This window comes from Heterodontus francisci, chromosome 1, assembly GCF_036365525.1.
Source record: "Heterodontus francisci isolate sHetFra1 chromosome 1, sHetFra1.hap1, whole genome shotgun sequence".
Taxonomy (NCBI): Eukaryota; Metazoa; Chordata; class Chondrichthyes; order Heterodontiformes; family Heterodontidae; genus Heterodontus; species Heterodontus francisci.
In genome coordinates, this window is record NC_090371.1 from 180,005,616 (window position 1) to 180,029,305 (window position 23,690).

The 23,690-nt window shown below is 43.8% G+C and overlaps 1 protein-coding gene across 3 annotated transcripts in view; it reads right to left on the reverse strand.

Moving 5' to 3' along the window:
• Window positions 1-23,690, reverse strand: part of fras1 (Fraser extracellular matrix complex subunit 1) — a 617,312-nt gene that overhangs the window by 314,742 nt on the left and 278,880 nt on the right. For all 3 annotated transcript variants that reach the window (XM_068039139.1, XM_068039130.1, XM_068039149.1), the window contains exons 11-14: window positions 17,427-17,465; window positions 15,849-15,996; window positions 9,963-10,106; window positions 3,390-3,524 (exon numbers count right to left, since the gene is read on the reverse strand). In XM_068039139.1, coding sequence (XP_067895240.1) covers window positions 3,390-3,524; window positions 9,963-10,106; window positions 15,849-15,996; window positions 17,427-17,465 — 466 coding nt within the window. The remainder of the gene's footprint in view (window positions 1-3,389; window positions 3,525-9,962; window positions 10,107-15,848; window positions 15,997-17,426; window positions 17,466-23,690) is intronic.

The window sequence follows — 23,690 nt, forward strand, 5'->3', positions numbered from 1 at the left end:
GTAAAACATACCTGCTCCCCCTTCCCAATAGTGTTCTGCCTCGAATCCCTGGATGGGGATTCGAAGGAACAGGAGTGCCAGTCACTGGCACCAATATCACTCTGGGATAGACGGTGGCAGCGTAACAGTCATTAATTTAGGGATGCAAATTATTTTACCTATGTTAATTGGGCTCCCGTCGCCAAGCAACAGGGGGCGGGGGCTGCCACGAGGCCTCGCCGTCACAGGCAATATGGGGCCAGGCCCTGCCAGGGTCGAGGTCCGTGGCAGGTCTCTCCTGGAGGCATTTTCCGACACACCACCACCCCCCCACCACAACCCCCAACATCCAGGGGGGTCTGAAAAATTCAGCCCATATAAAAAGAGAGTAGCTAAAGTAAGCGTTGGTCCCTTAGAAGCAGAGACAGGAGAAATTATCATGGGGAATGAGGAAATGGCAGAGGCATTGAATAAATATTTTGTGTCTGTCTTCACAGTGGAAGACACAAATTTCATACCAGAAATAAATGGTGACCTCGGGGCTAAAAAGAGGAAATTAAGGAAATTAATATCAGCAGAGAAAAAGTATTGGAGAAGCTTAAGGGATTAAAATCTGAAAAATCTCCAGGACCTGATGGCCTACACCCTAGGATTCTAAAAGAGCTGCAGATACGATGGATGCGTTAGCTTATGATTTCCCCAAATTCCTCAGATTTGGGAACGGTCCCATCAGATTGGAAGTTGGCAAATGTCTCACCATTTTCTGGGAAAATGCTGGAATCTATTATTGAGGAAGTCTTAACAATGCACTAAGAAAAGCACTGTCTGATTAGAATAAGTTAACATGGTTTTACTAAAGGGAAATCCTGTTTCACAAATTTATTAGAGTTTTTTGAGGAAGTAACTAGTAGGATAGATAAAGGGGAACCAGCAGATGCAGTACAGCTGGATTTCCAAAAGGCGTTTTGATAAGGTGCCACACAAAAGGATAATTGGCAAGATAAGGGCTCATGGAGTTGGGGATAATATATTAGCATGAGTAGAGGATTGGTTAATGGACAGGAAGCAAAGAGTGGCCATCAACGGGGCATTTTCAAGTTGGCAGGCAGTGAATAGTGGTGTGCCACAAGAATCAGTGCTGAGGTCTCAGCTATTTACAATCGATATTAATGACTTAGATGAAGAGACAGAGAGTAATGTATCTAAGTTTGCTGATGATACAAAGATAGGTGGAAAGGCAAGCTGTTGGGAGGACACAAAGAGACTGCAAAGTGATATAGACAGGTTAAGTGAGTGAGCTACAGGATGGAAGATGGAGTAGAATGTAGGGAAGTGTGAAGTTATTCACTTTAGTCGTAAAAATAGTAAAACAGAATATTTTTTAAAAGGTGTGAAACTTGTAAGTGTTGATGATTCAAAGACATATGGGTGTGCTTGTACAAGGAATGCAGAAAGTTAGATTGCAGGCACAGCAAGCAATTAGGAAGACAAATGGCATGTTGGCCTTTATTGAAATGGGATTGGAGTACAGGAATAAAGAAGTCTTGCTACAACGGTACACTGTATTGGTGAGACCACATCTGAAGTACTGCGTACAATTTTGGTATCCACATTTAAGAAAAGATATACTTGCATTAGAGGCGTACAATGAATGTTCACTAGATTGGTTCTGATGAAAAGCCACTGACATGACGCTTTAACTCTATTTCTCTCTACACAGATGTTGCCAGACCTGCTGAGTATTTTCAGCACTTTCTGTTTTTATTATCACCAGATTGGTCCCTGGGATGAGGGGATTGTCCTATGATGACAGGCTGAGTAAATTGGGCATATATTCTCTGGAGTTTCAAAAAATGAGAGGCGATCTCATTGAAACATACAAGATTCTGAAGGAGCTGGATAGGGTAGGCATTGTTTCTGCTGGTCGAGGAATCTAAAACACAGGGGCACAGTCTCAGGTAAGGGGCCAATCATATAGGACTGAGATGAGGAGAAATTACTTCACTCAAAGTGTTGTGAATCTTCGGAATTCTCTTCCCCAGAGGGTTGTGGCTGTGCCATCACTGAATACATTTAAAGCTGGGATAGACAGATTTTTGGTCTCTCAGGGAATCGAGAGATATGGTGAGCGGGCGGGAAAGTGGAGCTGAAGCTGAAGCCATGATCATACTAAATGGCAGAACAGGCTCGATGGGCCATTTGGTCTGCTCCTGCTCACATTTTTTGTGTTCTTGTGTATGGTGAGAGACCAGACAAAGCCCATGGAAATTCCAGGTACCCATCTTTCTTTTTTTTATTTGCTCATGGAATGTGGGCATCACTGGCCAGGCCAGCATTTATTGCCCATCCCTAATTGCCATTGAGAAGGTGGTGGTGAGCTGCCTTCTTGAACCACTGCAGTCCATTTGGGGTAGGTAAAGTTCTATGTCAGGATGGTGTGTGGCTTGGAGGGGAACTTGCAGGTGGTGGTGTTCCCATGCATCTGCTGCCCTAGTCCTTCTAGGTGGTAGAGGTCTTGGGTTTGGAAGGTGCTGTCTAAGGAGCCTTGGTGCATTGCTGCAGTGCATCTTGTAGATGGTACACACTATTGCCACTGTGTGTTGGTGGTGGAGTGAGTGAATGTTTGTGGATGGTGTGCCAATCAAGCGGGCTGCTTTGTCCTGGATGGTGTCGAGCTTCTTGAGTGTTGTTGGAGTTGCACCCATCCAGGCAAGTGGAGAGTATTCCATCACTTTCCTGACTTGCGCCTTGTAGATGGTGGACAGGCTTTGGGGAGTCAGGAGGTGAGTCACTCGTTGCAGGATTCTTAGACTCTGACCTGCTCGTGTAGCCATGGTATTTATATGGCTACCTAAATTCACTCCTAAATGATTAGTAGGAGCTATTTCAAAAAATGTTTTTCATTCTTTCATGGGATGTGGAGGCCAAGGCAAGGCCAGCATTTGTTTCCCCTCCCTAATTGCCCTTGAGAAGGTGGTAGTGAGCTGCCTTCTTGAATCGCTGTAGTCCACCTGAGTGCGGGAACACCCACAGTGCTGTTAGGGAGGGTGTTTCAGGATTTTGATCCAGTGACAGTGAAGGAATGGCAATATATTTCCAAATCAGGATGATGTGTGACTTGGAGGGGAACTTGTAAGTGGTGGTGTTCCCATGCGTCGGCTGTCCTTGTCCTTCTAGGTGGAAGGGTTTGCAGGTTTGGAAGGTGCTGTCAAAGGAGGCGTGATGAGTTGCTATCGTACATCTTGTATATGGTACACACTGCTGCCACTGTGCATCGGTGGTGGAGGGAGTGAATGTTAAAGGTTGGCTTAGGTAAATTTCATTAAGGTCATTAAGATGAATGGGATTTTGGTAAGAGGTGATTTTACAAAGGATTCCAAATAGTCCAAATATTCATCCTGAGCACATACCTGAACACTGCAAATGATCCTGGAACAACCCCTCCCCGCAGGAAGTCACACACTGACCATACTTCATCAGCAGCGGCTCCTTACATGAAGTGCATTCAAACTCATTTCGGCAGGTGGCACATGACTCTTCACATGCTGTGTCAGAAAAACATGGTAAAGCACATATTAGACCAACAGATTCTTCTGAAAAGCAAGGTCATGCAGAAAGAACCCAACACTATTGGATAGGGACTAGTACTGCCACTAGATCCTTTCTTTTATCGAAGTTCCTGAAAACTATATGAGTTCCATTCAAACTGCAATATCCAAATACTCAACAGACCCTGATTCCTTTGGTTTTCTTCCCCTCTTTAGGCTCCTAGCTTTATGTTTACTGTGCTGTTTCCCAGCTGAGAAGGAAACTGCCTCTGCAATGCCACCTTCAAACCAGTTTTTAGCAATTTTCTAGAAGTAGGTTGTTGATTTTGCCTTCATCCATTCTTATGGGACTTAAACCCCGTCAAGTTCTTTGACGAAGTAACAAAGTTGATGAGGATAGTGTGGTTGATGCTGTATACATGGACCATCAAAAGGCATTTGATTAACAATAATAACTTGCTTTATATAGCATCTTGAACATAATCTAATGTCCTAAGGCACTTTACAGGAGCATTATGGAACAGAATCTAACACCAAGCCATATAAGGAGATATTAGACCAGAGGACCAAAAGCTTGATCAACAAGGTAGATTTTAAGAAGCATCTTAAAGGAAGAAAGAGACATACAGCGGCTGAGAGATATAGGAAGGGTACTCCAGAGCTTAGGGCCAAGGCAGCTGAATGCACAACCATCAATAGTGGAGTTATTAAAATTGGGAATGTTCAAGCAGCCAGAGTTGATGGAGTGCAGCGATCTAGGTGGGTCACAGGAGTGAAGGAGATTACAGAGACAGGGAGGGTTGAGGGCATGGAGGGATTTGAAAACAAGGATGAGAATTTTAAAATTGTGGCATTGTTTGAGCAGGAGCCACCACAGCAGAGAGTGGGACCTGGTACAACTTAGGACCTGGGCAGCTGAGTTTTGAATGACCTCAAGTTACGAACATACGAATTAGGAGCAGAAGTAGGCCATTCGCCCCTCGAGCCTGCTCCGCCATTCAATAAGATCATGGCTCATCTGTTTGTATCACGAATTCCACATTTCCATCTACCACCACCCCCCACCCCCCATAGCCTTTGATTCTCTTGCCTAAAAAGAATCTATCTACCTTAGCCTTAAAAATATTCAATGACCCTGCCTAATAAGAGACAGGCCTTGCAATGGCCGGGAATCAAACCTGGGCTTCCCGTGTGGCAGGCAGGAATTCTACCACTGAACTACCAATGCAATGCAGTTTCCAGATGGTTGAACGTGGGAGATAGGCCAGGAATGCATTGGAATTGTCAAGACCAGAGGTAACAAAGGCAACAAAAGACAGGTAGAGGCAAGGGTGAAGTTGGGCGATGTTACGGAGGTGGAAATAAGCGTTCTTAGTGATGGTAGGGACATGTGGTCGGAAGCTCATCTCGGGATCAAAAATGACACCAAGGTTGTGAACAGTCTGGTTCAGCATTAGACAAGTTCCAGGGAGAGAGATGAAGTCAGTAGCTAGGGAATGGAGTTTTTGACAGGGGCTGAAGACAATGGCTTGTCTTTCCAATATTTATTTGGACAAAACGTTTTCTCATTCAATGTTGCATGTTGGACAAGCAGTCGGACGATTCAGAGACAGAGGAGGGGTCAAAAGAGATGGAGGAGATATTGCTGAAAATAGAGACATGTTGTCGAAGCTTTTCATCTTGCACTCATCATGACAATCTGCAAGAATACCAATGTAAGGGAAAGCAACGACTTTATACTGTATGAGAAAAAAGTGCTGACTGGTTGGCAAGTGAAGTCTGATTGGTAGAGGTGTTGCCATGGAGAATGCACCAGTTTATGGTGACTGACAGTTAACTGTCAAGCTTTGTTTGAAATTTAAATCAGGCTGCTTGACTCTGATTGGTCAAGGCATTGCCCTGAGGAATGAACCAGTGAAGGGCTGTTACCTATTTTGTTTAGCTGAAGCAAGTGCAACGTGTGTACACGTTCTTACTGCCTGAAAGAACAGGGCCCTGTGTATTAAAATATGTAGCTTCCAGTACACGCAAATGCGCCACACTGCGAGCCCTACTGACAATCTTAAATTGTTTGTCAGCATAAGTCTTAGCACACCGAGGATTATTTAGCAAATGCTGTCCAATTGCAGAATCACATATAATGTTGTCCAATTGCAGAATCACATCTAAGTTGGACACTGTGTTTTGAGTTTTGCAAGCTCAGAATTGTACACAATACTTGTTTTAGAAAGGTTCATCATAACTTTCTTGCTTTTGTACTCTATTCCACTACTTATAAAGCTCAGGATTTCATAAGTCTTTTTAACCATTTTCTCAACTTGCCCTGCCAACTTCAATGATTTGTGCACATATACGCCCAGCTCTTCCTCAAACAAGAAGTTTCAAGAAAGAGAGGCACAGATTTGGGAGGCGACACCACATTCAAGGACTTTGGAGATGAAAGGAAGGTTTAAGGTGAGGCATCATTTGCAAGGATGGTGGAGTGAAGGGTTTTTTTTTGAGGAGATGGGTGATGACGGCAGATTTGAAGGAGAGGTACAGTACCTGAGGAGAGAGAACCATTAATAATGTCAACTAATATGAGACACACCAGAAGGGAAGTTGAGTGGTCAGCAGATTAGTAGGAATAGGATCTAGAGAGCAAGAGGTGGGTTTCATTGCCAAGATGAGTTTGGAGGGGGCATAAAGAGGAGATGGGAGAGAAACTAAAGAAAGTTGCAAATTCAAGATTAGGGCAGTACCACAAAATAGAGTTGTTCGAAAAATTAAAACCCATGGGATTAAAGGGACAGTGGCAGCATGGATACAAAATTGGCCAAGGGACAGAAAGCAGTGATTAATGGTGAATGGTTGCTTTTCAGACTGGAGGGAGGTATACCAGACTGGTGTGATCCAGGGGTCAGTATTAGGGCCACTGCTCATTTTGATATATATTAATGGCCTGGGCTTTTGTATGCAGGATATAATTTCAAAGTTTGCAGATGATACTAAGCTTGGAAATGTAGTTAAGAAAAAAGAGGATAGGAACAAATTTCAGGAGAACATAGACATTTAAAATAGGAAGACACATAGCAGATGAAATTTAATGCCAAGTACTACGACGTGATATATTCTTGGGAGTAAGAATGAGGAGAGGCAGTTTGAGCTAAATATTACAATTTTGAATGGGATACAGGAACAGAGAGATCTGGAGGGATGTCTGTACGCAAGTCTTTGAAGGTGTCAGGACGAGTTGAGAAGACTGTTAAAAAGCATGCAGAATAGAGTAGAAAAGCAAGGAAGTTAAGTTAAACCTTTATCGGACAGTGGTTAGGCCTCAGCTGTAACATTGTGTTCAATTCTGGGCACCAGACTTCAGGAAGGATGTCAAGGCCTTCACAAGGGTGCAGAAGAGATTTACTAGAATGGTACCAGGGATGAGGAACTCCAGTTATTTGCAGCGACTGGAGAAGATGGAGTCGTTCTCCGTAGAGATGAAGAATAAATTTGTTAGAGTGTTGATTTTGATAGAATAAATAAGGAGAAATTGTTTCCAGTAGTACAAGGGTTAGTAACCAGAGGGCACAGATTTAAAGTGATTGGCAAAGATCAAGAGGCACCATGAGGAAACTTTGTTTAAAACGTAGTGAGTTTTGATCTGGAATGCACTATTTGACAGGGTTGTAGAAGCAGAATCAACAGTAACTTTCAAAAGAGAATTGGATAAATATTTAAAGGGAAAAATTACAGATCTATGGGGAAAGAGGAGGGAAGTGGGCTTAACTGGGATACCTCTGCCAAAGAGCAGGCACTGCTACAACAGGCCAAATGGTCGCCTTCTGTGCGTCATCATTCAATCATTCTATGAAAGAACCTAATGAACCCATTCTTTCCTCTATTTACTAACCTAAATCTATATCACTCAACATCTTACAGGATCTGATCAGTTCCTTACTGAATTATTTCACCAGGCCAGCTATATACTCAACAAAAATGTATTCCTAATTGAATGGAAAGAAAATCTCAGGCTATGCGCCTGCAATTGATCAGATACACACTCTGCAATTGGTCATCCCTTCTGGAAGTGCCAAAGGGAAGAATCATCCCTTAAAATGTCTGAATGTGTAGAATGACTCTTTAAATTGTGGTGCTCAAGGTTTCTTCAGTTGTAATTATCTGCTCTGGTTCTCTTCCACAGTTTTACATCAAATACCTCTCTACATGTTCTTTGTTTTTCTCCACAGGTTAATTAATTAAATCTGAAATCATGCAAGCAATCCAAACAAATTCATACCTACAAATGTGATTCATTCTTTTATATTATGGAATTCAAATATAAATAAATGCATGGAAGTTACAACACAGAAACAGAACTTTGACCCAACCAGTTTTTGTCAGCATTTGTTCTTCGTATAAGAAAACATTCCTAATCAAATTTATCAAACATGTTCTTCATATACTTTCAAGTGCTTTTCATTCAACCAGCCAATCAAACTAATCTTGAATGACCAACTTTAGAAGTGAATTCCACAGCCTCACAAATTTCCTTAAAGAAGTTTCTCCTGTCCTCTGTTCTAAATTTCATACATTTAATATTGTATCTATAGCTCCGTGCAAGAGATCCCTTAATTATTGGGAACAGTTCACTTCTATCTACCCGATTCCAACCTTTCATAATTATAAACACTTCTATCATATTGCCCCATAATTTGTATTTTTCAAACAAAAAAATACCGAATTTTTCAGTCTTCCATCGTATTTCCATTTTCTCATATTTCATTAGCTTCCTCATGGCTTTATCAACCTGAGCTGCTGCTCCAATGTTCTGTGAATCTGTACCCACATATCTCTCTGCTCTTCCATAGCACTAAATCTATTTTTATTCAGAGTATAATTACTACTGCGAATATTTACTGAAATGCATCACGTCATATTTACTGACGTTGAATTCTAACTGCCACTTTTTAGCCATCACTTTCAATATCCCTTTGCAGCTTACTTTGATCTTCTGAAGAATAACAATACTTCCTATGTTGGCATCATCTGAAAATCTCAGATAAATAATCCTCTTCAATAATCGCCAATGTGCTTCTCTAAGGCATTCCAAAAGTCCATGTTGACTAAAGATGGAAGATTCTCAACACTGGAGACACCAAATTGAAGAGTTGGACTAAAACTAGTTTTTTTTTGATTAAGGACGGGGAGAATGAAATCCTTCACAGTGTTTACTGAATACTGTTCAAAGTTATGGGTTTTGCTGAAAAAAATTACATTATCCAGTAATGTGAAAAAGCAATGTAAACAAAATACCAGAGGGCATTTTGTACCAGAAAGAAATTCAAATTAACAATTTAAATTGTGTTTGATTTAGGAATAGGCTGTAAGAGCTTCTCTGAGACCATTACATCAGCTGTTCCCATTAGCTGATGGTACAAGGACTAGGGGTCACAGATTTAAGGTTTTGGGCAAGAGATGCGGGGGATGTGAGGAAGAACTTTTTTTATGCAGCATGTGGCAATGACTAGGAACTCGCTGCCTATGAGTGTGGTGGAAGCAGAGATGATTAATGATTTCAAAAGGAAATTGGATAGGCACTTGAGGTAAATAAACATGCAGTGCTAGGGGGATAGAGCAGGGGAATGGGAGTGACTGGATTGCTTTACAGAGAGCCGCATGGACTTGATGGGCCGAATGGCCTCCTTCTGTGCCATAATGACTCTATGACTCTATCCCTTAACCTAATTTGCCAGTTCACTTTAGCTGGTTTTCTTTCATGCCCTCCTAATTGCCCTTATTTAAGTTTAAAATACTGGTCTTGGACCCATTCTTCTCTCCCTCAAACTATAAAATTCAATCATATTATGATCGCTGCTACCTCGGGGCACCTTCACTATGAGATCATCAATTCAGCCTATCTCATTGCAAGTTTGTTTTATTGGATAGTGTGTTTATGGATGCTGACAGAGGTGAATCACTTTCCAAATGACCTTGATGAGAATAGGTAGAGCTTAATGGTAAAAGACATCTGTCAGATCGGATAAAAACAAAAGAGCTCAAGTCGGTGAAAGTGCAAGTACGAGATACATTCCCATTTTCAAAACAGATAGGAAAGGGGGATTTAATATTCAGGAAAGATTTATTCTTATAGATTCCAACAGTGGAGCAATTTAACTATTACCTTAACTGTTATCTTGACCAGAAATACTCACTTATTGCACATTTGAGGTGACAAACAAGTTAGCAAAATATTCCGCATACAGTTTTGTTAATTTTTAATCAGGGTAGAATTCTTAAATTCTCAATAAGCAAGTTTGCTCACTTTGACAGAGATTTCAGTCAGCACAGAATCACGAGAGGTAAATGTTTACCAGATGCCAGAAACACACTCTTGTAATGTCAGTATTGCAAAGGGGAATTTCAAAGCAAGCAGAGAGTACAGATGAATCCGTCACATACCTTTACATAGTCCACCTTCCTTGTAGAACCCAGGGTCACAGTTTTGCAAACAATGGCCATCCTGCAAGTATTTGCTCTTATCATAGCAGATGTCACAACGATCAGAAGACTGCATACAGGTCAGACAATCAGAATGGCACTGAACTAGAAAGGAAGTATTAAAGTAAAATCACTAACTTATCTGCAATATGCGACAAAGTATGTCCACAGACATTTTGTTTCCTCCATTTATTCTTTAGACAATACTGAGGGGAAGTTTTAATTTTGACCAAATATTTATTTAATAAATGCATATATGCCAACAACTGCTTTTGATGCATTTGGAACAACATCTGTATACCTGCATCTGTTAATGAGTATCAGCGAGGATGGGATTCTTCCCATTCATCTCCACTCCAGAGTTCCTGTCTCTTGTTATCATTGCTGTTGTAGGTGATTGCAATTGTCACAAGATTGGGAAATTCTGTCCACATGTTCTGTGGCTTTCAATCACTTATGCAGCAGCTACAACAGGAGTTAAGAGCAGTGCTTTGGGAGCAGGTGGGACAAAGGGAACTTGTTGCAAGCAGCGCTAGGGAAGAACAAAAGGAGAGCACAAGCATTAGCTTGGAGGGGAAGGAAAGAGAGTGCCAGATTTAATGGGGTAAGGGAGGGGACAAAAATTGCCATGTCAAATTAAAGAAAGAAAGGGAAAAGAGTGCCTGCATGAAGTGGGGGAGTTGAAGAAGAACAGCATCAGACTGAACTATTAGGGGGTGGGGGAAGGGAGATGAGTGCAGGGTTAAATTAAGGAGGAGAGGGGCAAGATGCCAACATAAATTATGACACCGTTAGAAATGGAAAGAATGTATCTGTGATTGGGCGGAGGGATCATTGTTGCTGTGAACTGGATCTGGAGGGTAGCTTTGTGAGCTGTGAAGCACAGGAGTGGATAGTGGGGATCTAGATGGGCAGAATGCATCTGTAAAGAGGAAGATGGGGAGTGCCTCTGCAAACAGCAGAGTAACCACTGAGGTAGATTGTGGAGAAAATAGGTCTCATTGCCTGTTGAAAGCCCAAATATCACCTTGTTGTTTCTTTTAATTTAACAATCTATCAACTGTGACATATAAAAGTGTTAGAATTAATCAGAATGACCAGCAACTGCAATAGGGAAGGGAGACAGCCTTTGGGATGACTGTTGCAATTCTAAATTTGCTGCCCATAGCACTGACTGGAAGGATCCAACGGTCAATAAGATTAGCTTCAAATTATGTTTATGCTGTTAAACATTCTGGACTGGAATTTCATTCTGTGAAGGAGGTAGGTTCGGAGGTGGGTGTGCCGGTCTGCTGGCATGATCCTGTCTCTGGCCTATTGTCAGTGAGGCTACTTCTGGGGGGGGTGGGGGCTACTTGCCTACCAGTGGTGGGTAACCAATTAAGTTGCCTATTGAGGGCACTCATCACATGCCATCTGGAATTTTCCACACATTAGATGGGCACCTGCTGACGTCAAAGCCCAGCAGATAGATAGAGGCAGCCTCCAAGCAGCAGGCCAGATGGCTGGCGATGCCTCTTTTAATTCAGTACTCACCCCCCACCCGGGCACCACACATGCCAGACAGTTCCCCCTTCACAATGATGGATTGGCAGCTGTGGCCAAATTTTATGTTAAACTTTCTGAAGTCTTCAGAGGGCACCTCCATCTTGAGGCACCCTCTCATTCTCCCACCTACATCAGCAGCGGCCGCCTCTCCCGGTGGGGCTGCCAGCCGCCCAGAGTCTCAGGGGCTTCTACTCGCCCGCCCATCATCCTTAATTAGACATGGCTCCCAGAGGCAGCCCCTTAATTGGCTTCCACCTCCAAAATCTCCCTCAGGTCCCACCGCCAGCATTTCCACATTCCCGACCCGCATTTCATTCTGATGGTGGGGTCAGGACATCCCTCGCCCCACTGTGGTTGACAGGGCCCTCGACAGTGTCTGACCCATTTCCCGCACTTCTTCCCTCACCCCTTCCCCTCCCTCCCAGAACCATGACAGGGTTCCCCTTGTGCTCATTTTCCACCCCACTAGGCTCTACATCCAAAAGATCATCCTCCGCCATTTCCACCACCTCCAGCATGATGCCATAATATATACATCTTCTCCTCCCCTCCCCTGCCAGCATTCCGAAGGAACCGTTCCCGCCGCGGCACTCTGGTCCACTGCTCCATCACTCTCGACACCTTATCCCCTTCCCAAGGCACCTTCCCATGCAATCGCAGGAGGTGTAACACCTGCCCTTTTACCTCCTCTCTCCTCTTTGGGATGATTGTTGCACCACCCAAGCACTGTTTCCAGGTGAAGCAGCGATTTACTTGTACATCTTGCAATTTAGTATACTATATTCACTGCTCACAATGCAGTCTCCTCTACATTGGGGAGACCAAACGCAGATCGAGTGACCGCATTGCGAAACACCTCCTCTCAGTCTGCAAGCATGACCCTGAGCTTCAGGCTGCTTGCCATTCCGAAGAAGGGTCACTGACCTGAAACGTTAACTCTGCTTCTCTTTCCACAGATGCTGCCAGACCTGCTGAGTATTTCCAGCATTTCTTATTTTTATGCCATTTTAATTCACCAACTTGCTCTCACGTCCACATTTTTGTCCTTGGCCTGCTGCAGAGTTCCAGTGAAGCCTGATGAACAGCACCTCATCTTCCAATTAGGCACTCTACAGCCATCTGGACTCAACATTGAGTTCAACAATTTCAGACCAGGGGCTGGATTTTATAATAAAACAAGAAGTTCTGATGAAGGGTCACTGACCTGAAACGTTAACTCTGCGTCTCTCTCCACAGATACTGCCAGACCTGCTGAGTATTTCTAGCATTTCTTGTTTTTATTTCAGATTTCCAGCATCTGCAGTATTTTGCTTTTATTTTAGTGCTGGATTTTATAAGCTCACCAACGTCCCGCCGATCTCGGGGCAAGCTTCAAATATGGCGGTCCGCCCGTGCAGACCAGATGTTGCGGAGCCACCACGATATTCAGCGCAGTGGCTCATTTAAAGGGCTGGGGCAGACCACCCCTCCCCGCCAATGATGTGGAGGGGGTGGGCAGTCTGTCCCTGACAACAGCATCAGGTGCCACTGCGCATGTCTGATGCCATTTTTAAAGGGCTTCAAGCCCTACAATTTAAATTTTTAAAGATACAGTGTCCATAGAGAATAAAATAAATTTATCTTGACACTCTCCCACCGCCCCCGCCCCCAATAACCATGGAAATAAAAACCTGCCCTCTCCCCGACCAGAACACTTAGCTAATGCTCCCAACATTCCCCCCCGCCAAAGTTCATCAACCTTAAACTTTACTCCTTCCCACCATCCCCTAGACCAATTAAATTACTCTGACGCTGCTCGCCACCTCCTGCACAGAGCAACTTACCTGCTCCCCCCTCTCCAACAGTGTTCCGCCTTGGATCTCCGAATGGAGATCCGAAGGTGCGGGAGTGCCAGCTATCGGCCCCGAAATGGCACCGGAACAAACAGCGAGAGCAGGTAAGTAATTAATTCCTTTATTTTATACATTAACATATATAAATTTTGGTCCTGTTGCCAAGCGGCTGCGTGGCCGCCACGAGGTCTCGCCGCCACAGGCAATATCGGGCTGGGCCTTCCCGGCATCGAGGCCCATGGCGGGCCTCTGCCGGAGGCATTTTCTCGCCCTCCTCCGCCACAACCCCCGATGTCGGTGGAGGGGGGGGGCTGTAAAATTCAGCCCCTTGACCCGATCTTAAATTTGTTTTTCATGTTTTTGTTTTCGACAGAGCTGTTCGTTATTCTGCCATTAATACTCTCTTATCTTTGTCATTTAATCTCGCCTGCCCTCTGCCTTATCACTGACCTTCCCTTTCGTTCTTCTGGCTCCCTCCCCACTTTGACTTGCTCAAAACCTATTACATTTCTAACCTTTGCCAGTTCTGATGGAAGGTGATCGACTTGAAACGTTAACTCTGCTTCTCTCTCCACAGATGCTGCCAGACCTGCTGAGTATTTCCAGCAATTTCTGTTTTTATTCCAACATGCATAGATTTTTTTGTGCATTTAAATTGTAAAGGGCCTTTCTGTTGCCCACAGCAATGCTGGATGCCGAGGTTGAACCTTGTGTCGAGAGTGGTAAGACAGAATGCTGCAACTTACATCGTATTTCCATCCTTTGCACAGTATCTGAATATTCCTGCCTATTTTTGGGTAGATGCATCCCAAGCCCCTCCATGAATCCTCATGGGAAATTCCAAAAGTGGAAAGGAGAAGTGCAAAGCCAGCAGAGCGATTCGCAAGGGCTAGTCTGCTGTACTCTGCTGGAGTTACTCTGGCGCCCGAGCATAACTGCAGCAGAAACACTCGGCATGTATTTCCTTTTCAGACCTATGTACAGCATCATTAATTTCAAACAAAATGCAAATCCACGTATAATCTATTTTACAGAACTGTTAGAAACATGGAGATTTCAATCGATTCTGTCAAACAAACTTCACATTTACTTATATGATGACAGGAATGTATAATTTCAGTCAGTTAAGATGCTCAGTTACTAAATGGAAAACTACTAAACAGACATATCATATACATCACTATTCTGCTTCTCTAAATCTCACTCACAACACTGCTCAACAACATTCAGATAAGCCTCAATACCCATTTGAAATAGATGTATTTATAGAACATGTAGATGTATTAATGACAGAATAATATTTTTAACAAATCATTCAACCACTAAATAACTAAAACAGACTAGATGTGGAACATCTTGTTTGGAGCAAGATAGCATGATCATGGAACCCAGGGTTTAGTTCCAGACAACTCTGCTTCCCTCTTGGCTGCTGCAGCTTTAATTTAGACGTCTTGATTTATTTATATATATGCAAGTGGCACGCTTGGGCACTCAGACACACACACGCATACTCACACACAGGGGGAATTTTATGCTCTCCCTAGTGCTGGATTTGGAGGCGGGGAGAGCATAAAATCAGGTGGGAGGGTGACTTGAGGGGACCACGCCACCTTCCTGCCTCTGCCAAAATTAAGTCCGGGGCGGCCAGGCCTGTAAACGGCCTTCCCAACCTACTGCCAATTGAGGCCCTTAACTGGGGAATTAATTCCCAATTAAGGGCCTCATCCCACCGCCACAATTAGCCATGCGGCAGGTGGCCCTGTCGCTGCATGGGAAGCACGGCATGAGCCATGCGGGCTGCTTCCTGGCATCAGGATGGGGGGGGGCCCGCTGAGAGCCACACCCCTGCCTTAGCCAATGACCCCCCTACACCCCCTCCCTCAAGACCCCCCCTCCCCCGCCATGATCTACCTTAAGCCCGGGTTCCTCGACCCCTCTGGGCCTCAGGTGGTTGTTCCTCCAGCAGCAGCTACTGCCTTTGCAGTGGGGCTGCTCAGTGGAAGAACTGCCGGCCTCTGATTGCCTGCCAGTTTCCGAGGGTGGAATTTCCAGCGCTGGGGTGTTTGATTCCATGGAAAGCCTGCCGGTGCCCACTGACCTGCCTAATTGGCACTAATTCGGTGGGCCTTCCGCAGAAGTGGTGACGTGGGGTTCTTGGTGTCACTTTTTCCCGATGTTGAGACCCCCATCACCAGCATTAAATCCTGGTCACGGTCACTCATGCACAGATACACAGGCATATATTTTTACCAGCACAATTTTTATTGAACATACAAAACAAATATGGTTATTTCAAACAATGTGGGGGCCAAGAGGTTAGAGCTATAATTTTAGTGAGGTTGCAACCATCTTTCTATATGTTTAGAAAATAATTCAAAACACAAATTATATAATCCAAAATTCTCCCAACACTCTTATTTTTCTCCAACTTCTCTCAATAGTTTCCCCCTGCTAGATATATACAAACCTGGTTGGCATTCTGGGCAACATTCTCCCTTCACTTCAACAGCGAGGCTCCCAACAGGGCATAAAGGACAGGAACGCTTGTAACAGATCACCTGTGAATCTCGGCATTCACATTCTTTACAAGGGCTTTCCTTCCATTTTTCTCCATTCTATTTTAGGAGAGATTGTTTTTTAAATGAAGCATTTTCAATAAAATAATCTATTTTGGTCTAAAATTTATCCAGAAGTTAACATGCACAAAAAATACTGATGACGAGAAAATAAACATTTCTAAAATACAATTTTTTTATTGTGATGCTGAGCTACTGTGTCCCATAATTATTCCATTGCATTAAAAGATAGTAGAATAAATACTTTAGACTAAAATATTTAATCCATGTTAGTTTAAGATTAAATTCTCTGCCTTCCAGAATTCCCTCAGGAACCCCTGTTGTAAGACATCAAATTCACATTAAAGAAATACAAAACACTGAACTGGATTCTTTATTAGGTAAGATATTAGAATGCTTCTCACCTAAACATTCATTTAAGAGGACTGCTGCTAATTCATATGAAGTCAGCAGATGTCAATTGCCACAAAAGACAGAAATAGCTACTCTGAATGGAAGTATAAAGAGATATAGATGTCCAATTTTCTTGAGAAAACAGAAATACTCTCAAATTCATTCCCCAAAAGCACCAATACAAATCCCAGCATGCCATGTGATAAATAGGAATTTTGCTTATTTAATCATGGCGAATCTGTGGCTGGCTCATATTATAACTCAGCTAAACCTACAGCTCTCTCTTGTCCCTCAGCAGATATACTGGGCAGGATTTTCAGATGCAGCAGGGTCAGGAGCGGGTGCGGACATGATTTAACAATCGCAGTGCTGGAGCGCATCTTTGGATCCCAACGCCGGGGACAGACCACAACTTTGAAAGTGAGGGTGTGGAGGGAGTGGGGGGGGGGGAGGGGGGGAGTTGGGGAGGAGCTTGTTAAGGGGCTAGGGAGGTCTGGACTGGAATTTTCAATGTGGATTCTGGCGAACCAAAACAGTCTGGTGCACATTAGTGCACAACTGTCGGGTTCACAGCAGAGTGAAGGGAAACTTTTTTTTCAGGTTTAAAATTTTGCGGCCCTTAGGGATCTTGCGCAGGATCATGAGCATTACCTTAGATTTAGATATTTGCACACCAAGTTGTTGCTTTATGCTGCTGGCCCTTGAAGGAGTGACCTGCTCTCTTCATCAAGGCAGTGGCAGGCCCCATCGTGGCTCACGCTCTGCAGGCAGCTCCTGCCTCCCGGAGACGTTGGACACCACGAAGGATGCTGAGCTCTCCTCCTGTCCAATTAGGGTATTTACATTTCAAGATAGGATGACATGTGCGAAACAGTTAAGGCGCGGGTTCAGGACCCAGAAATTACCTGGATGTCAGCTTCCTGACCTGTTGTGAAAATCAGGCCCATTGTTTCTGGGTCTCCAAACAAACAGTGGTGTTTATGGGTTAAACGATTGCTCTTAGAACTCTGACAGTGCTTCTTTCTGAGCTGCATTGTTACTCAAACACTAAAAGATCCACACAGGGAGCTACATACCTGCAAATGTTTTTCACCTTTCAAATCTGAATGATGTGTCTGAAAAAAGAGGTAATTGTTTATAAATTATACACAGAAATAAAAAAAAATTCTTCTGTTGTGAATATTTGCTCCAACGTGGTAAATTTTCATTTTCACCAGCCAGGTGTTAATCTGGTGGAATGGATCGTCCGTCCGTTATAGAACCTGTGAAATTTTAATTCTTTTGAAATCAATGGAATGATAATTGGGTGAATTCTATAACAGCCGGGCACTCCGCTTCACCAGATCACCACTCAGGCAGAGATGATACCACAATATGTTTATATTTTTTCTGTGAATCTACATTTTCATTTTTCATTACATATCCTTCCATAAAGACTTTTCTTTTTTCTATACAGACGACAGATTACTAAACACAGAATGTTCCTGCACTGCTGGACTGAAACAAGATACGTTTTCACAGACTATTTTGTCATACGATACCTCCAGATTATGCTTTTAGTTCTTCTGCATGCTTGCACTAAAATGTGTATCATAAATTGTTAATACACCAAAACCTTAGTTTGCTTTTTTATTCCCCCAACTGATCAAAGCCTAATCCCTGAAACTGCAAAATTATGCTTCAGGATTGATCAAGTGGATAAACAGAAGAACAAATTGACCTGAAATAACATCACAAACTTAAATTGCCAAGCTGCATTAATGCTCAGATCAGATAAAAAGGAGACCATGAACAAGCATTTGCTGCTTTAATAAGGTACAGCAGTATTACTACTACAACAGTTCTACTGCTAACCTAGATATTTTTCATTAACTTACCATGATAGATTCCCCTGTTAAACCATAAAAGCCATAGAACTATAGAAAAGTTACAGCACAGAAAGAGACCATTCATCCCATCGTGTCTGCGCCAGCTGAAAAAAACTAGCCACCCATTCTAATCCCACCTTCCAGCACCTGGTCCATAGTCTTGCAAGTTACAGCATTTCAGGTGCAGGCCCAGCTACCTTTTAAATGAGTTGAGGGTTTCTGCCTCCACCACTGATCCAAGCAGCGAATTCCAGACACCCATCACTCTCTGGGTGAAAAGTCTTTTCCTCATGTCCCCTCTAATCCTTCTACCAATCACCTTAAATCTGTGCCCCTGGTAACTGACCTCTCCGCTAGGAGAAACAGGTCCTTCCTGTCTACTCAATCCAGGCCCCTCATAATTTTGTACACCTCAATTAAGTCACCCCTCAGCCTCCTCTGTTGTAAGGAAAACAACCTGAGCCTGTCCAATCTTTCCTCATAGCTGCAACTTTCAAGCCCTGGCAACATTCTGGTAAATCTCCTCTGTACTCTCTCCAGAGCAATTATGTCCTTCCTGTAATGTGGTGACCAGAACTACACAATACTCCAGCTGTGGCCTAACCAGCGTTTTATACAGTTCCGGCATTACATCCCTGCTTTTGTATTCTATACCTCGGCCAATAAAGGAAAACATTCCATATGCCTTCTTCACCACTTTATCTACCTATCCTGCCACCTTCAGGGACCTGTGGACATGCACTCCAAGGTCTCACATCCTCTACCCCTCTTCTGTTAATTGTGTATTCCCTCGCTTTGTTTGCCCTCCCCAAATGCATTACCTCACACTTCTCTGGATTGAATTCCATTTGCCACTTTTCCACCCACTCAACCAAACCATTAATATCATTCTGGAGTCTACAGCTATCCTCTTCACTATCAACTACACAGTCAATTTTTGTGTCATCTGCAAATTTCCCAATCATGCCTCAGACATTAAAGTCCAAATCATTAATATATACCACAAACAGCAAATGACCCAACAGTGAGCCCTGCGGAACGCCACTGGAAACCGCTTTCCATTCGCAAAAACATCCGTCAACCATTAGCCTTTGTTTCCTGTCACTGAGCCAATTTTGGATCCAACTTGCCACTTTCCCGAATGCCGTAGACTTTTACTTTTCTGACCAGTCTGCCATGCGGGACCTTGTCAAATGCCTTTCGAAAATCCATGTAAACAACGTCCACTGTACTACCCTCATCAATCCTCCTTGTTACTTCCTCAAAGAATTCAATTAAGTTAGTCAGACATGACCTTCCCTTAACAAGTCTATGCTGACTATCCCTGCTTAATCCGTGCCTTTCTAAGTGACGGTTCACCCTATCTCTCAGAATTGATTCTAATAATTTGCCCACCACAGAGATCAGACTGACCAACCTATAATTAATTGGTCTACCCCTCACACCCTTTTTAAACAATGGTACAATGTTCACAGACCTCCAATCCTCTGGTATTCTTTGGGCCTCCTTATCTCGAGAGACAATGGATACGCGCCTGGAGGTGGTCAGTGGTTTGTGAAGCAGCGCCTGGAGTGGCTAGAAAGGCCAATTCTAGAGTGACAGGCTTTTCCACAGGTGCTGCAGAGAAATTTGTTTGTCGGGACTGTTGCACAGTTGGCTCTCCCCTTGCGCCTCTGTCTTTTTTCCTGCCAACTACTAAGTCTCTTCGACTCGCCACATTTTAGCCCCGTCTTTATGGCTGCCCGCCAGCTCTGGCGAACGCTGGCAACTGACTCCCACGACTTGTGACCAATGTCACAGAATTTCATGTCGCGTTTGCAGACGTCTTTATAGCGGAGACATGGACGGCCGGTGGGTCTGATACCAGTGGCGAGCTCGCTGTACAATGTATCTTTGGGGATCCTGCCATCTTCCATGCGGCTCACATGGCCAAGCCATCTCAAGCACCGCTGACTCAGTAGTGTGTACAAGCTGGGGATGTTGGCCGCCTCGAGGACTTCTGTGTTGGAGATACGGTCCTGCCACCTGATGCCAAGTATTCTCCGGAGGCAGTGAAGATGGAATGAATTGAGACGTCGCTCTTGGCTGACATACGTTGTCCAGGCCTCGCTGCCATAGAGCAAGGTACTGAGGACACAGGCCTGATACACTCGGACTTTTGTGTTCCGTATCAGTGCGCCATTTTCCCACACTCTCTTGGCCAGTCTGGACATAGCAGTGGAAGCCTTTCCCGTGCGCTTGTTGATTTCTGCATCTAGAGACAGGTTACTGGTGATAGTTGAGCCTAGGTAGGTGAACTCTTGAACCACTTCCAGAGCGTGGTCGCCAATATTGATGGATGGAGCATTTCTGACATCCTGTCCCATGATGTTTGTTTTCTTGAGGCTGATGGTTAGGCCAAATTCATTGCAGGCAGCCGCAGACCTGTCGATGAGACTCTGCAGGCACTCTTCAGTATGAGATGTTAAAGCAGCATCGTCAGCAAAGAGGAGTTCCCTGATGAGGACTTTCCGTACTTTGGACTTCGCTCTTAGACGGGCAAGGTTGAACAACCTGCCCCCTGATCTTGTGTGGAGGAAAATTCCTTCTTCAGAGGACTTGAACGCATGTGAAAGCAGCAGGGAGAAGAAAATCCCAAAAAATGTGGGTGCGAGAACACAGCCCTGTTTCACGCCACTCAGGATAGGAAAGGGCTCTGAGGAGGAGCCACCATGTTGAATTGTGCCTTTCATATTGTCATGGAATGAGGTGATGATACTTAGTTGCTTTGGTGGGCATCCAATCTTTTCTAGTAGTCTGAAGAGACCACGTCTGCTGACGAGGTCAAAGGCTTTGGTGAGATCAATGAAAGCAATGTCGAGGGGCATCTGTTGTTCACGGCATTTCTCCAGTACCTCGCCTGTATCTAGCGAGGATTTTAAAATGATCCTCAGAACATCTGATATTTCCTCCCTGGCTTCCTTTAACAGCCTAGGATACAATCCATCCGGCCCTTATGATTTATCCACTTTCAAGAATGTCAGACCCTCTCGTACTTCCTCTCTCATTATGCTTATCACATCAAATATTTCACATTACTCCTCATTAACTACAATTTCTGCATCATCCCTCTCCTTTGTTAAGATGGAGACAAAGTACTCATTAAGAACCCTGCCCACATCTTCTGCATCCATGCATAAGTTACCTTGTATATGTCTGATCGGCCCTCCCCTTTCTTTAGTTATCCTCTTGCACTTAATGCACTAATACAACATCTTTGTGTTTTCTTGATTTTACCTGCCAATATTTTTTCATGTCCTCTCTTTGCTTTCCTAATTTCCTTTTTTACTTCACCCCTGCAATTTCTATACTCCTCTAGGCTTTCTGAAGTATTAAGATTATGGATAGACAAATTAAGAATTAAGAAAGATGCAAATGACCCATGGGTGGTGGCAGAGTGTGAAGTTTGACAGGACTGATTTAATTAAGGCAATTGATCAATTACATCAGTCAAAACAGCAAATTTAGAATATAAGGTAAAAAATATTTTTTTAATTCAACTTCATCCAGCACTACCAGCCACTCCACACTAAAGCAAAGGACTGCAGCAATTTCCTGCCCCTCTCGGGTGTCTGCTCCAGAAGCACCATAAACAAACCCAGCAGCTTCTCAAATTATTAAAATTATCCCAACTATCCATCAACATCCTGGGGGTCAACATTAACTTAACTGGACCAGCCACATAAATACTGTGACTATAAGAACAGGTCAGACGCTGGATATTCTGCAGCAAGTAACTCACCTTTTAATTCCCCAAAGCTTGTCCATCGTCTACAAGGCACAAGTCAGGAGTGTGATCGAATACTCTCCACTTCTCTGGATGGGTGCAGCTCCAACAAAACTCAGGAAGATCACCACCAACCAGGACAAAGCAGTCCACCTGATCGGCACCCCCATCCATCACTTTAAGCATTCACTCCCTCCACCACTGGTGCACCGTGGTTACAGTGTTTACCATCTATAAGATGCACGGTAGCAATTGGCCAAGGCTCCTTCAACAGTGCCTTTCAAACCTGTGATCTCTACCATCAAAAACAACGGCAGCATATGCATGGGAACACCACCACCTGTAAATTCCCCTCCAAGTCACACATCATCCTGACTTGGGAAAACAGCACCATTCCTTCGTCATCACTGGGTCAAAATTCTTGAACTCCCTACCTAACAGCACAGTGAATGCACCTACACCATGGACTGCAGCAGTTCAAGAAGACGGCTCACCACCAGTTTCTCAAGGGCAACTGGGGATGGACAATAAATACTGGCCTTGCTAGCAACACCCATATCCCATGAACAAATAAAAAACTAGGAAGTCAGCCAGGTGAGCAGTCAAGGGACCTGCCAAAGATCCACCATTACTGTGGCAACAAGGAAAATCTGTCTTAAGAATACATATTGGAAAAGATTAGAAGTTTGGGCATTTCCTTGTCAGCCTCAGCATCTTGCTGTTCAATGGTGACATTGGTACACAGATATATATTTACCTATTATGATAAAGACTCCTAAAACAGGGGCAATTGTGTTACCATGTTCACCAGTGCATGCAAAATGCCTGGTTGTTTCGCTGAAACTGCTTTTACCTTGCTCTGTGTACTCGTATGGACTGTTCCTGAGTGTGGGCCTTGCATAGCCAGCTGCTGAAACAAAATTTTCACTGGGCCTTCTAGACTGCCAGTCTTAGCAAATACTGGCAGTTTTATGTTTGTCCTGTAATTGGTTGAACAAAGCCTGTCTCTTGGGTGAAGCCACATCTGTATCAACCAGCAACCTGATTCATATAGCTCGTTGTGTCATAAGACATGCCTGCTCAGACAGAAAAACCCTGAAACTATCGACCGCTTGCCTGATCCAGCACATTGAGATACTGGGCAGCTTCCATTTTTACAGCAGTTACTGACGCAGCAGGCATCTACCTCACTTCCTCCTGTCAATAAGTAACTATTTATAAGCAACAAACAATTGGAAAGTAGAAGACAGACGTGATACACTTTGAATAAAGGAGAAGCATCATGGCAAAACCAGTCAGCAGATCTGCATTGGACAGTGTTAGTCTGAATAAAATGTAGTTTAACTGGTTCTCCAATGTGTTATGACAATTCTTTTCGGATCAGCCAGAATAACGCTGCCGTGATTGTCATGGGATTTGAACGGCAGACAGGACCAACAGAGATGATGCTTTATTTGGCAAGGGTATTGGGCACATGTGTGGCCATTTGATGTGCACTGGTTAGTTCAAATGCTTAAATAAATATGTCCTTTATTCAAATCTGCTGTGCAGATCAAACTGAGTAACCAGTTCCCTGTGCAGACAAGTCTGCAGTCTCCTGTTCAGGGTCACCGTTTGCCACTGGCTGCCATCCATTCTCTTGCCTGTCCCATGGCATGGCTAAAGATGTGAGAGACTCAGCAGGCAACAATAATTATGGACCCCTT